The sequence below is a fragment of the Colletes latitarsis genome, chromosome 10 (assembly GCF_051014445.1).
Source record: "Colletes latitarsis isolate SP2378_abdomen chromosome 10, iyColLati1, whole genome shotgun sequence".
Taxonomy (NCBI): Eukaryota; Metazoa; Arthropoda; class Insecta; order Hymenoptera; family Colletidae; genus Colletes; species Colletes latitarsis.
The window spans coordinates 15,939,586-15,952,902 of NC_135143.1; the positions used below are offsets into that span (position 1 = coordinate 15,939,586).

The window sequence follows — 13,317 nt, forward strand, 5'->3', positions numbered from 1 at the left end:
TCAGTTTGGGCCCATCGACTTTACTTTAAAATCCTTTATTTCACCAGAGTCTGCAAATCTCTTCCTTTTCATTCATCCAATATTTTCGTTCTTTCATTTCGAATAGTCCTAGTCTGAATCTGGCCAGTTCTCATAACTCTTTCAGCCATTCCTCTCTTTCTATTTCCTATGAATGGCATTGTTCGTTCAGATTCGGTTGGAACGGTCGTGGTTGCGTCTGGTTTCGGGATTGGCAATTGATGCTATAATTGCCTTAATAATTCCAGGATGCTCCCAGTCCGATCGCACTGGAGCCCTGTTGCGGTAACAGAGCCGCGGTCCTGTCGTTGCTAGTCAGACTGCCTACTGGTGGTGAACCGTACACGCCGGCCGGCCAGAGTGCTGGCTTAGCAGTAGCGTCTGCGTTAGTTACATTGGGCAGTCCGCGAAGGTCTTCTCAGGAATTGACGACGAAGGAGCCGAAGAAAAGTCGAAAATCTGCCAGTCAGCATCCAGATTCCACTTGCATTTAGCGATAAGAAGGATAAGAGAAAGGAATACGTGAACATAGAGAGACACGTAATATATCATTTCGTTGTGGGTGACTATGAGCCTTAGAACATGTTTCTGTGATCTTGCCTCCTACGCGAATTAGCAGGACTGACGAGAGAGGTTGAACCCTTCGAACTCTGATCGAGTGAAGTGTGATTTTCTTTTCCGCGACGAATCTTCGTTTCGTTTCCATCGCAGCGCGATCAGTCCGTGAAATATTTCCGTGTTTTCCAAGAAGAATTTAATACTCATGCATCATGTTCGTGGATCAGTCGAGCGTTTGATTTGCTCGTTGATTAGCCGCATGGGAGAAACAGGAATCATTTTCGTTATGCATCGATTCATCGATGGTGGTAAGTAACGACTTTTTGAGCTGTCCGTGTACGACGTTCACTTGGCTGACTTTGAAGCTTTACCCTATTTGAATTTCTTTTGTTTCTATGCGACGATGTATATGTTTGTATATAGGTCTGTTCAGACGGTCCTCTTTTCGTTTCCATTGCGAGAGAGTTCATTCCGCGATCGAACTGTCTTCGAAAAGACGGCAAAAAAGTGAATGTTTTCTTTTCCTTTTCTTTTCGTTACACCGTTAAGGAGTCCATTTATAACCACGCGACGAGCCGAAATACTATTTTACATTTTTTTCATTTTTGATCGAAGACCTAGCTGCAATTTAGATTTTTCTCTCTCCAAATTAACCCTTTTGCAGATCATTGCAAAAGAGTTAATTTACAGTGTGAAATCTATACCGAATTGCATTAGAACAGAATAATGGAGCATCCATCCAATTTCGAACAATCGTAAAATGGAAGAAGAGCTTCTTCTATACAAGCAATTACTGGATGCAAAATTTGTTAAGTATTTTAGAATGACAAAATATTATTTTTCGGTTATTCGAAACACCTGCAATTTTTTACTTTCCAATACTATAAACGTTGAACAAGGGTTAACGGAGCTCATTGAAAATTCGTTAGCAACTTAACCAAACTTGCTCGTACAAGGTTTGTTGATACAACAGCGAAGTTAGTATTTTCTAACGATTATACGGTCGAACAGAGTGATTCAGCATTCAGTCATTGGACATTGCACATACATATTAATGAATAATCAGAAATAATGATCAAACATTATCAATACATACCTCGACAGTAGTTGCTCATCTCGGCTCGTCCGTCTACTCTTCGTCACCTTGGTACAAATGGACGTTTTTTATGAGTATGTGGTATCCGCCGTGGATATGTAACCGTTCCCGCGTTTTTCGGTTATCCATTGTGGTGTCGCGAAGCTTCCGACAAATTTGCACGAGAGGTCGCCAAGTAAAGCTTTAAAGGGTTTGGGGATTGGTCTACGAACGAAAAGTTGGAAAATTCGATTTGCCAGTTGCAGTTCGAGGATAATACTTTTCAGTGTTTCATTTTGTAAAGCTGTAAATACTTGTGTTGTGTGTCTTCGGAGCGAGAGCGACGATTCGCGCGGGAATCAAAAAAATGGCGCGGCCGAAAGTGAACTGTACAGATAAATTGGTACGAAAGATGGAAAGAGAAGAAGCGAGTGACAAGGAATATATCGTTCGTGTATTCGTCTTCTAGTAAGGTGTAAAGATTAAATTCTAAATTAAATGGAGATGAACAGAGGCGACGTTTATTTTAGCGAAAACGTTGATTTTTAAGAGACGATCTTCATATTAGAATATATTGTGCCAAATCATTTTTCATATTGGTGATGTTGAAAAGTGGGAGAAAAATATTGGAATTCTATCAATGGAAGGATACAGTTGAGAAAAATTATGAATTAGGGATATATGTTGTTTTCGCTGTCTTCTTGTCTCTGTTCATCTGCACGGAAAAAATAGAGTTCATCGCACGATCGAAAAATCGATTTAGGAACAGAAGTAAATTTTTGTAGCATAAATTTGTCGTTTTGTGAAAACGTTCCTACGCTTTCGATCGTGCAGGACTCTGCGTAATTTTAATATATAACGAGCATAAAAAAAAAAACAAGAAGGATGTGGACGTTGCAATAAGATGTAATAATCGCGGTACTTCTACAGTCGACGATATAACATTTTTCGTTTCGCTACAAGATGGCGGTGCTGGTTGTTTCGCGTACCAAGTTTAATTATGAAGTTACAATATTTGATTGATTGAAAAAAGACGATTGTATGTTATTAGTATATGGCTGTGGATATGTTGTTTCGGATTTGTTTTTTGGTATACGAATTTGTATTCGCGGTGCGCAAATAAATATCAGCTGCTTCCGTTGTGAAATTCAAGATGATCTCATGTTTTACTTCCTCTTTTGAATTTGGAGGCAGCTCTTACGATTGTATGTGAAAAGGAAACAAAAAACGTGTTATCTATTTTTTTTGTTACCAGAAAGAATTTTAAGATGAACCTCCAGCACTTGCAGAAAATACAGAATTGCGGTAATAGCGTTATCCATTTTGTGTTTGACACGATAACCGATTATTTGGCGCCAGGATCCATTTACCCACGCTATTCAATGTAATTAGATTGTGTCCAAATGTGAGGAACAAGTGAAGTAAGTACTGTATTTATTATGTAAACATAAGATTTTTATGGAACATTTTGTTTGTACTGTACGAATAACTTTTAAAGTATCGAGTATTTCAATATTTGGCAATCTAATTATTTTGAGCAGTGCATAAGACTTGCGTATGTCACGTGTATTACTCTAGCTTGTTAAGCTTTTTTGTTCGCTGAATGTGAGCAATGCAAAACTGTATAAGTGTTTTTAATTATTGTACAGCACGGATCGAGTGCAATGCATTTTATTTTACCATGTAATACTCATTGAGTTTCTTTTATTCTCTCTACTATATCCAGAGTATTTTTTGTGAGGGTGCAACCAGACAGCATAGAATTTAAATATGACAAAGTTACCTTCTATTCTGAGTTTCGAGAAAGGAGAGTTGTTATTTATTCTTATTGTTTTCTCGCTTTACTCTGGTTGCGTCCGTGTTAAGAGCGCGGTGTACATTTTATTACCAGGAAGATAATTTAATTTTTTATACAACTATTTTTTTTTCTTTCTGTTTTATTCGAGCAATGCGATTTTGTTCTTCGTGCGAGAATATAGTTGTATATACGAGTAAATGTTATGTTATTTAAAAATAGGAGTATTGAATATTGCTCAACTTTGAGTAGACTTTTCATTGCTTTCAAGAATAGCTTTTTTAATAAATTTCTATATTTAAAATCGTGTCGCTTGGACGTGTTTAGTAAAGAAGAAAGTATTTAACAGGGAAACAGTAGGTTTTACATAATCAGAACGATCCTTAATTATTTGCCGCCGTTCTTTGTCCCTGTTCTCTTCTTTTCATCCGTTGCATTTGTCTGGCATAGTGTTTCCCAACCTTTGTGCCCCCCATTTTGGTGAATTTTTGACTATACCCAAAAAAAATTCAAAATTGTCTCTAGAGTGTACACCCCATCTTGGGAGACACTGGTCTAGCATTTTGATACTGCCAATATTCATCGACTGCCACCTAATTTTTATGATCTATCTTGTCTTCGTATCCAAACAATTCAAATGATCATTTAAGCCCTTTGTGCCTGAGTTCAGTTATCGATACACAAATCATGAAATACATAAGCCAATTAGGTCAAGTATATTTCATACACACGAGCATGTATTAAACTTTCCCAAGAATATTTCATAAGAAAGATTTCTGCTAGGTCAGGCCAGGAAGCTTACAAAGTTTTATCAGAACTCGGTGCCAATTAGTAACATCTTTTAAGGCTCTTGAATTTTATTTCATCATGCTTCTTTGTACTAGTTTCGTATAATTTTACTTTGCATTTTCAGGAGACTTTGCCAAAGTAGACTTTGAATTACTCTTCATAAGATTAGGTATATTTTCTCTGTCTGATATCTTACAGGTTTGTTAGTTGAATTTGATAGATGGCGTTCTCTTACATTTAATTAGTACTGTGCCAGGCAGCAAGGGGTTAATCATAACCTATGAAACAGAGTCGCACATCGTTGTTCATACACCATTCGTGTCAGGATAATTAGTGGTAGCAGCTTTTGAATTTCCAAGATATACACGAGCTTTTGAAAAGCTTTCAACTTCCTTACGCTAGGAGGTCACTGAGACAGAGATCCTACCGCGATTAACCATGCTCCTTCAATTCGTCCAGTGAATTAATTAGCGAACGAGAGACATTCAGGAGAGTCATGTAACGGAGGAGAGCGTCCTCGGCCCAAAAAATAAAACGACATTCAGTCATAATCTACATAATAGACCAGGTTTTTAGATCGTTAGTGGTAACGGTAGGCGATTAGCATTGGACCTATAACGTAATACGGTGTTTCCAAAACGTTTTCGAGTTCTTTTGATTCGAAAATAATGAACAGAATGTCATATCCATTAAAATCGAGACACGATTCGACCGAATCGTGTGTAATTACAGCCAAAGCAGTCTTACACTCAGAGTTGGGCACATTTTTATCTAGATAACGAATAAGATTAACGAACAACGTTTCATCCGGATAAACTTTCGTTCCGTAAGTCGCGAATAAAGTTTATTTGCGACTCGTGAATAAAATTTGATTCTCCGTTCGAATAACGAATAACGGTTTCATTCGGGAGCTTGTTATTCGAGTAAATGCTTTATCCAGACGTTCAATTCGGGTAAAGATTTATTCAAATTGTTCCATAAAGCCCAACTCTGTTCACACTCAGGTGTCGAGAGGAAAAAATTTAAGAAATCTCCGAGTCGATGCCCGTCGTCGAATAAAAGAAGTCAGTTTTGCGTTGTTTCCTTTTCGTCTTTCTTTTTCGGTGGCTAGCATTAAAAGAGGATACAGATTTTTATTCGTGCTCGCGGGCCAGCCGACCATAGGCCAGCCACACGTTCGAGAATACTTAACGTAATCTGTAAGTAGGTAGGTATATTATACGATATAGCTTGCAACAATTTTTCTAGGACACAATCGAAAATATTTATTTTTATTCAAGCGTAAGCGTAAGGTAACTCTTTGATAAAACACGTTCAACAAAAAAAAAAGAAAAAAACAAACAAATGAAAATTAATGAAACATTATGAAGCTATAGGGAGAGAAAGGAGAGTATGTGATGGAATGAGAAAACCTCTTGAATCTTGTATGTATAGCTCCTTTGACACTCTATGCGAGAGAAAGGACAAAAGTAATCATAACTGCACGGACGTATACATGTATGTATTGTGCATATGTATATGTATTGTATGTATCATGATAAATCGAATGGCGATACAGATATGCACAACACGTTACTATTGCATTGTTGTCGTTGTTCTCTTTGACGTCGTCGGTTAAGAGAACAAGAAGGATCCCAAATGCCAGGGTTTCGAAACTAAAAGTGTGAAATTAATAAGTTAAATTGGAAGTCCAAATAGGGATTGGAGAACCAGGTCGTTGAAAGACATTTTGTCTATTTTACGCGGGCTCGGATGTTTATTCTTCTTGATCGTGCATCTGTTTTCTAGTTCGACCGAAATAGAAAAGTACTTATGTTGACGTTTGGCGTCTTTCGAGGACTGTCCGTAAAATTCGTCCGAGCTTGGTAACGATCGTTCTTAACTTACATGTAACTTGTCATTTGTATGTAAACACGCAATTGAAACTTATTCGTGACGGTGTGGTGGGCCAGTTTGAATGGCTTCCGTACAACTGTATTTTATAATCGAAACTTGATTTCATTTTCCTTACCCATCAGAACTGTGTGTACATATTATATACAGGGTGCGACGATATTATTGTAATTGGTTTCAACCGGTTGGAAGCGAAGATGGGAGGAATGTAATTTGAATAATAGAGAACCTCAGTTACATTTCTATTTGTCGATTGATGAACGTTTATTTTTTAGTTATTTAGTTAGAAACTTTTATCCAGCCAAGAATTACACAGGAGGACAGATAGTACCATACGCTCAAAGTTTCCAAATGCTAACGCAAGTAGAAATAACGAGTAATGGGCAGACACAACGTTACGCCAATCGCATGCGAACCAGACAAATTTTTCAGATTAATTCGCGTGCGAACGAAACCCCGTGCGAACAGAATTTTACTCCATATGGTCTCGTTTATTTAAATTTGATATCCCGTTTATTTACATTCGTTTTGTATGAATACGTTCAGAGAGAGATATCGAACAAATTTAATTTATTTCACATTCACAAGGCAGACGAATCTGGAAATTGTAAATATTTTTAAAACATGGGCCGGAGTTAAAACTATTCGATATTAATATAAAACCACTGTTGTTGTGGCGATGGGAGATATTTTAAAGGGGCGAAACTACGCCTTAAAACATTTATGGTTGCTCGTTTTTATGAGATAACTTTAAAATAGTAAGAGATATTTAAAAAAGTTACGACAGAAGTAGCATAGTATTTTAAGTCTACAAACTTATGACGATAAATTTTATTTTTACTTGTAAATAACAGAATATAAATAGATCTTATCTATTACAGATAAATCATGGTTGTATTATTTCACACCTTAATCTTGGCAAGCAGTAGTGTCTTTTTCTCTAGAAACCTTTTTAAGTTAGTCTATTCCATAGAATGGAATGCTATTTCATATTTTTAAGTAAATGAGTAATTTTTATTCTTTGTTTCAACTTCTTTATTATATCTCTTACGATTTTAAAGTTGTTTTGTAACAAAGAGGACCCTTTATTTCCTCAGGTTCAGTTTCAGCATTTTTGTATTTCCGAAGTGTTCGATAAACCATTTCCTTTCCGTGTTTTCATTCCTTCGTCCGTGCTAATGACTGTTAATTTACCAAATTACCGTGATCGCAAATCAAAAATGTATTCGTCGATATTTATCTTGCTTTGCACGGGAAACAAAAAGAAGAGTAAGAGATCGAATATGACAATTTAAAGGATACGTTTAATCGGTTCGCCCTGAAAACAAACGTATATACAGGGTGTTCGGCCACCCCTGGGAAAAATTTTACTAGAGGATTCTAGAGGCCAAAATAAGACGAAAATCAAGAATACCAGTTTGTTGATGGAGGCTTCGTTAAAAAGTTATTAACAATCAAATTAAAAAATTTGAAATCGTTCTGAAACAATTATTTTCGGGTGCGGGGGTCAATTACAATCATTTTTGGTGAATACACATACTTCCGAAATCCTACCCACTTTCGAGAAAAAAATTCGAGTAAGTGCTGAAAGTTTTGGGTAAAAAAAAGACTTTCGAATCGTCCTGGAAAAATTATTTTTAGTTGCAGGGGTCAATTGCAAGCATTTTTGGTCAACAGACATACTCCCGAAATCCTACTCAGTTTCGAGAAAAAAATTCCTTACCGAAAATATAATTTCTGGCCAGAAATGTCTGCCTGAATTTTCATGCAAATCTTTAAAACGTCATAACTTCTGAACGGATTGGACAATTTTAATGTTTAAAAAAGCAAACTATGCGTATTTTGATGGAGAATATGTACAAATCGCAAAAATATTCGAAAAGTTGGTCCTTGACCCCGCAAAATGAGAAAACCCCCATAAAAATGGTCCAATTTTCAAACAGCCATAACTCCTACAATTGTGAATATATTTCAATGAAACTTTTTTCTGAAGTGGAGCTCATGGGTACCTACAAAAAAGTATCAGACAACTTTTCTGTAGGGCGTCAAACAAAATTACTAAAAACGAAAAAGTAATTTTTAAGTAAAATTGACGGGGGGTAGGTGCCTAAATTTTTCGACGAAAAAAAAATTTTTAATTAATTTTGAAAAAATTATTTTTGGCCGCGGGGGTCAATTACAATCATTTTTGGTGAATAGACATTCCCCCGAAATCCTACCCACTTTCTAGAAAAAAATTCGAGAATGTGTGAAATTTTTCAACGGGAAAAAAAATTTCAAATCGTTTTGGAAAAATTATTTTCGGTTACGGGGATCAATTACAATCATTTTTGGTGAATAGACATACCCCCGAAATCTTGCGCATTTTTGAGAAAAAAATTCAGTACGGTCGGAACTTTAAACGTTAATAACTGTTTAACGAAGCCTTCATCAACAAATTGGTATTCTTGATTTTCGTCTTATTTTGGCCTCTTGAATTCCCCATTAAAATTTTTCCCAGGGATACATATATGTTAATGTATACTTTTCAAAGACTGGCAAATGGCATTTTTCCGTGGAAACTTAAACGAGACGAGTGGAAGAGAGGTGAGGGTGAACAAAACAAGAGAGAAAAAGAGTGCGTGCGTGTTTACGTGTGTGAAAGAGGGCGAGAAGTTTCAAATGATGCTCGTATTTTTGTGCTAGAAGTTTAACGAAAAACAAAAACAAAAAACGGAAACAAGAAAAAAAAGACGAAGAGGAGGTGTAGATTGTTAGCATGAGAGACGCGTGCGTGAATAGCAGAGTGGAACAAAATGTATTGTATTATATTAAATGAAACAGATATTGTTTAAATAAAATTGATATACATAAAGTTTTACATCGATTCATCATTTTTCCAGGATAATATCACGGAATCGCCTCGTTTATAAGTAGCCAAAAATTGGTTACTAAGTTAAAATAAACGTAAACGCGTGGGACACCCGGTAGACCTTTGGTCCGCCCTCGCAGTCGCTCAATTTGCCCTGCATTCTCTCACTTGTTGCTCGCCCTTAGTCGTCCCAATCCATACCTCATTCTTCGTCTGCGAGCCACAGTATCGCCGAGTAGAAAATAAAAGCCACGGAGGTTTTAATAAACCATCCGTCTGAAACGCGGCGGGGAGTACTACTCGAATGCGCGTCAGTCGTTCAGCAAACAGGATATTAAGCCCATCCGAGGCAGATTTCAGCCCGTGAAAGGGAAAGAGAAAAGTAGAAAACGGAGAAAGGGTGCCGGATCCCGACCCGAGATAGCTTATCTTTCCGGGTCTCTGAATGCATATCTCCCTTTCATCCAACGGTCCTGTGACAGTTTTCATTTGGCAAATGGACCACAGCACGCGTGCAACGCCGGGAAAGAAACGGACGGACGAAATCAGGAAATCAGATTACCCCGTGGCTCTCGAAATAAAAGCCTTAATCTGACGGCGTGCGTTCGAATTAACCGTGGAATCGAATTAAAAGAAATCAAGCCGCGCGGAGCTTTCAGCGGGGTGGAAATGAAGGGGGGAGGGAGAGGATGCGAAGTGCCGAGCTTTATAAAATGAATATTGATGAGCACGTCGGTTGACGAAAATAGGATTCGGACGAAAACGTATATCGCCGATGCATCGAAACCGCGGCCCCGGGGACGCGATACCGCGCGAGAAATCGATTTTGTTCCTCGTTACACAAAACGCGGGATGTGAATAACAAACAATGTAACGCGATATTTCCGACGGCGACGAATCGATCGCAGAGAGAATTCCGAATTCCTCCGCGAACGATCGCTTTACAGAGGCTCGGCGGTACGTACCGTGAAATGGATAGAATTCTGAGTCCGTGGGGTTTGTGTACCTATGGTTAAATTCAGTTGGATCTGATTTTTCGTTGTTGGAAATCAACCCTTCGATTTTTCGTCTCAATTCCCGGTTTTGATTAACGAAACTTACCCCGGATTCAAGTAACGGTAGTATTCTCATCACTGTTCGGGTATATCGAACGTCAGTTATCCTTACTAGTTTTCTTTCCAGATAAAAGTCTAGATAAAAAAGCACCGTTTTCGTCGTTTCAAAATGCAAACAACGCGTATTTTAGGGAAGAATTTTGACGAAATTAAAAAATTTCAAATCGTTCTAAAAAAATTATTTTCAGTCGCAGGGGTCAATTACTATCATTTTTGGCGAACACACATGCCCCCAAATTGCTACGCACTTTCGAGAAAAAAATATATTTTCTTTACTGAAAATATAATGTGTGTCTAGAAATGTTTCTCTAACTTCAAGTTCTGTCTCGCTTCCTCTTCTTTTCGTTTCTGTAATCTGTTAGTAATGGATCGAAAAAATACATTGGATGTAAGGTCTACTCGTATACCTCGTCTGCGATTATATTCTTCGTTTTGATCACTTCATACGTAGGTATATAGTCCAATTATCGGACATATTTGATTTTCCGGTATTGCCCTAGTCCCGAGTATGCTCGATAATCGGAATTGTACTGTATTTTTCAACTATTTTATTTGACGTTGCAATCGGTGATTTAAACGTGTCGGTGGATAAATATTGGAACGATCGTCTAGTCGACTAGCAGCGACTATAGTTAGAGAAAAATCACTATCTTGCTACATGGGTTCGTTCCATTCTGCAAACAGACTTCTTCTCGGGTCCGTTAAATATCGAGGCGCAGGTTGTTGACGTAAGGCTTATAGAAAAAATTACATCGCGAGTCGGGAGCCGAGTTTGACGAACAGAAATCTCTCGGTGCTCAAATATTTTCGCAGCACGCGAGCCCGGAAAGAGTAGCACGCGCGCAGGAAGACGCTGGAAAAGGATCCTGGATCTCGTTTGGCAAATGTCACGGGTCAAGTCCCCGCTACGTAAACTGACTCGTCGAGTACATAGACGCGAAGTTATTTTCTCGGCTGGTAACGCGATTACAACCAGTCGTGTATCGCATCCGCAGGTTTTTTAGTCGTGGAAATTGCTAACGGAGAGCGGATTTCGTAGGCGGTTCCTTGATCATTTTACAGTTTAGCACGTACGACGTATTTACGATACTCACGGCCATTCTGTTTCGCCAACTGGTGTATTACTATTCTCGTATTTAAGTACGCCCCTGCTTGCGACACAGAGTCCGCAGGTTTGCCTATTTCTGTCTCTGCGACGTCCCGGTAGACGTTATTGAGTTCCTTTGTCGGAAAAACACACGGAAACGAAGCTACAAAGACCACAGAATGTGGTATTCTTTCGAAGAATAGAGGTTTTCACGAGAGAATACAAAGTGCCCAAATTGTGTATGCATTATTTCGCATAATGAAAGCGTTTTCGTCATAAATACAGTTAGTTCTACTTCTTGTCACTTGAAAGCGGGCACAAATAACTCGTGTTACAATTATAGTCGCAATAGAGGCAACCATCCCTCATAAGTTTGGTTTTTCCATACATTATCGCCAGAATATGGACGGTAGTGGTAGTAATGATATTTGTTTGTCGTACGATCGAACGTTCAAAAGAAAGTACCTGTAAGGTGGTGCAAATTCTATTCCCCGAATCGGAGTTAGAAGCGGAGAATCAGTGTCGCGTCGACAATTGATGGGACCGAATCAGGGGTTGTTAGGGCAAGGAACGACGCCTAGGTTTGTCTCGTTGCACCTGATACACGTACACACACTATAATATGGAAACACGAAGATCCCAACCGAAGATTCCTCGGTAAACTAAACTGCGTGCAAGGTATCCAGACACGGTCGTTTGCCAGGTAAACAGGCAACCACAGTTTCTAGTTATCGAACGTCTCGTAAACAGCCCAGATTTCTGACGACGACAGCTAGCCGTGCGTCTGTCACGGAATTCTCGTAATTAGAATTTCCGAATTCCTAGCCTACGTAATTGGAGTAAATAAGCGAGTATCGAAGTCTTTACCGCGCAGGAGCGATTGGTGTTTGCTCCGGTAGGAATATTTGGAGAGAGGCTTTTTGTTACGGCAAAACGACGCCGCCCAAGAACCGTCGCGATTTGTTTTAATTACTTTACAGCCGTCGTAAATATTTGCGTTAAACATTCGTTAACGATCGGACCGATTCACATACCGAATATTGTGTCTAACAGCTGTTAAAATAAATTATCGTTTGAATCAGCAGGATGTGCTTGGCGACGTTTCTTGCGATGCCGATACAACCCAAACTTCGAGAGTTATCGAGACTCTAACAGCGATGGTGGGATTCGAATCTCCCGAGGACATCGAGGAGCGAAACTCGGTGAGTCTCAAAATATTTTGCAAAACGATTCTCTGAAGTTCGAGAGTCTCGAATGTCTTGAAACTGTTGCACCACTGTGCGGGATATAAATTCAAAATGAATTTTAATAAACCAAAACATTCGGGACTCTCCACAACTTCGTCCATTTTAGTCTTAAGTCGATTTCGAAGTAATTCGGAGACCACCTTCAGTATTTCGTTTATTATGATACACCTGAATCTTGGCATTCGGATGAAATGGACCCTTGTCTTTTTCATTATAAAATGTCGCAAAAGATGTTTCGAGATGGTCAGGTTATTTCGTCCGGAGACTTAAAAAGATCGAGAAAATTGAGTAGATACCGAGCGAGTCGAGATTACAGATTTTACATTATCTCGTGATCCGGGTCGAGCAACCGGATTTAACAAGATTCGAGATCCACATTCTGTCCCGTAGATTGCAAGCTTACCACCGTAGATCATCGATTCCGTATTATAGATTGTGTACTATACTCCCCCTCCTTCCTTCTCGATAATGATAATATCGATAACAACGGCGGAAGAGCTGGATTATGATAACGCGATATCGCAGCCACAATACGTGGGATTTATCCATGGAACTCGTTTCGCGCTATAAATAGACTTTCTTTGTGAGAACCATTCGATTAATTCGGTAATCCTGAACTCGGCCACGATGCTATTTTCCGATGGCCATTGTACGTACGTTAACGAGAGACGGGTTCGTTCAATGGGTATAATATACAAGCACGTGCGTGTGTACGTGTACGTGGACGAGAGGGAGATGGTCTATTGACTAGGACGCCATTATATTTTCCAACAATCCACCGTTACGTGTTCGCTGAATGTGTCGGATGCACCTTAGGTGACGCAACGAGAAGTCTTCAAACATCCTTCTGTTCCAGAAGGTTTAAAGCTATCCCTGTTGGAAGCCAACC

The 13,317-nt window shown here is 38.8% G+C and overlaps 1 protein-coding gene across 3 annotated transcripts in view; it reads left to right on the forward strand.

The window, feature by feature from the left end:
* Positions 1-8,982, forward strand: part of Dsd (attractin-like protein dsd) — a 28,295-nt gene extending 19,313 nt beyond the window's left edge. For all 3 annotated transcript variants that reach the window (XM_076775292.1, XM_076775291.1, XM_076775293.1), the window contains exon 12: positions 267-8,982. In XM_076775292.1, the coding sequence (XP_076631407.1) occupies positions 267-512 (246 nt within the window). In that variant the 3' untranslated portion in view covers positions 513-8,982. The remainder of the gene's footprint in view (positions 1-266) is intronic.
* Positions 8,983-13,317: the final 4,335 nt, after the last annotated feature.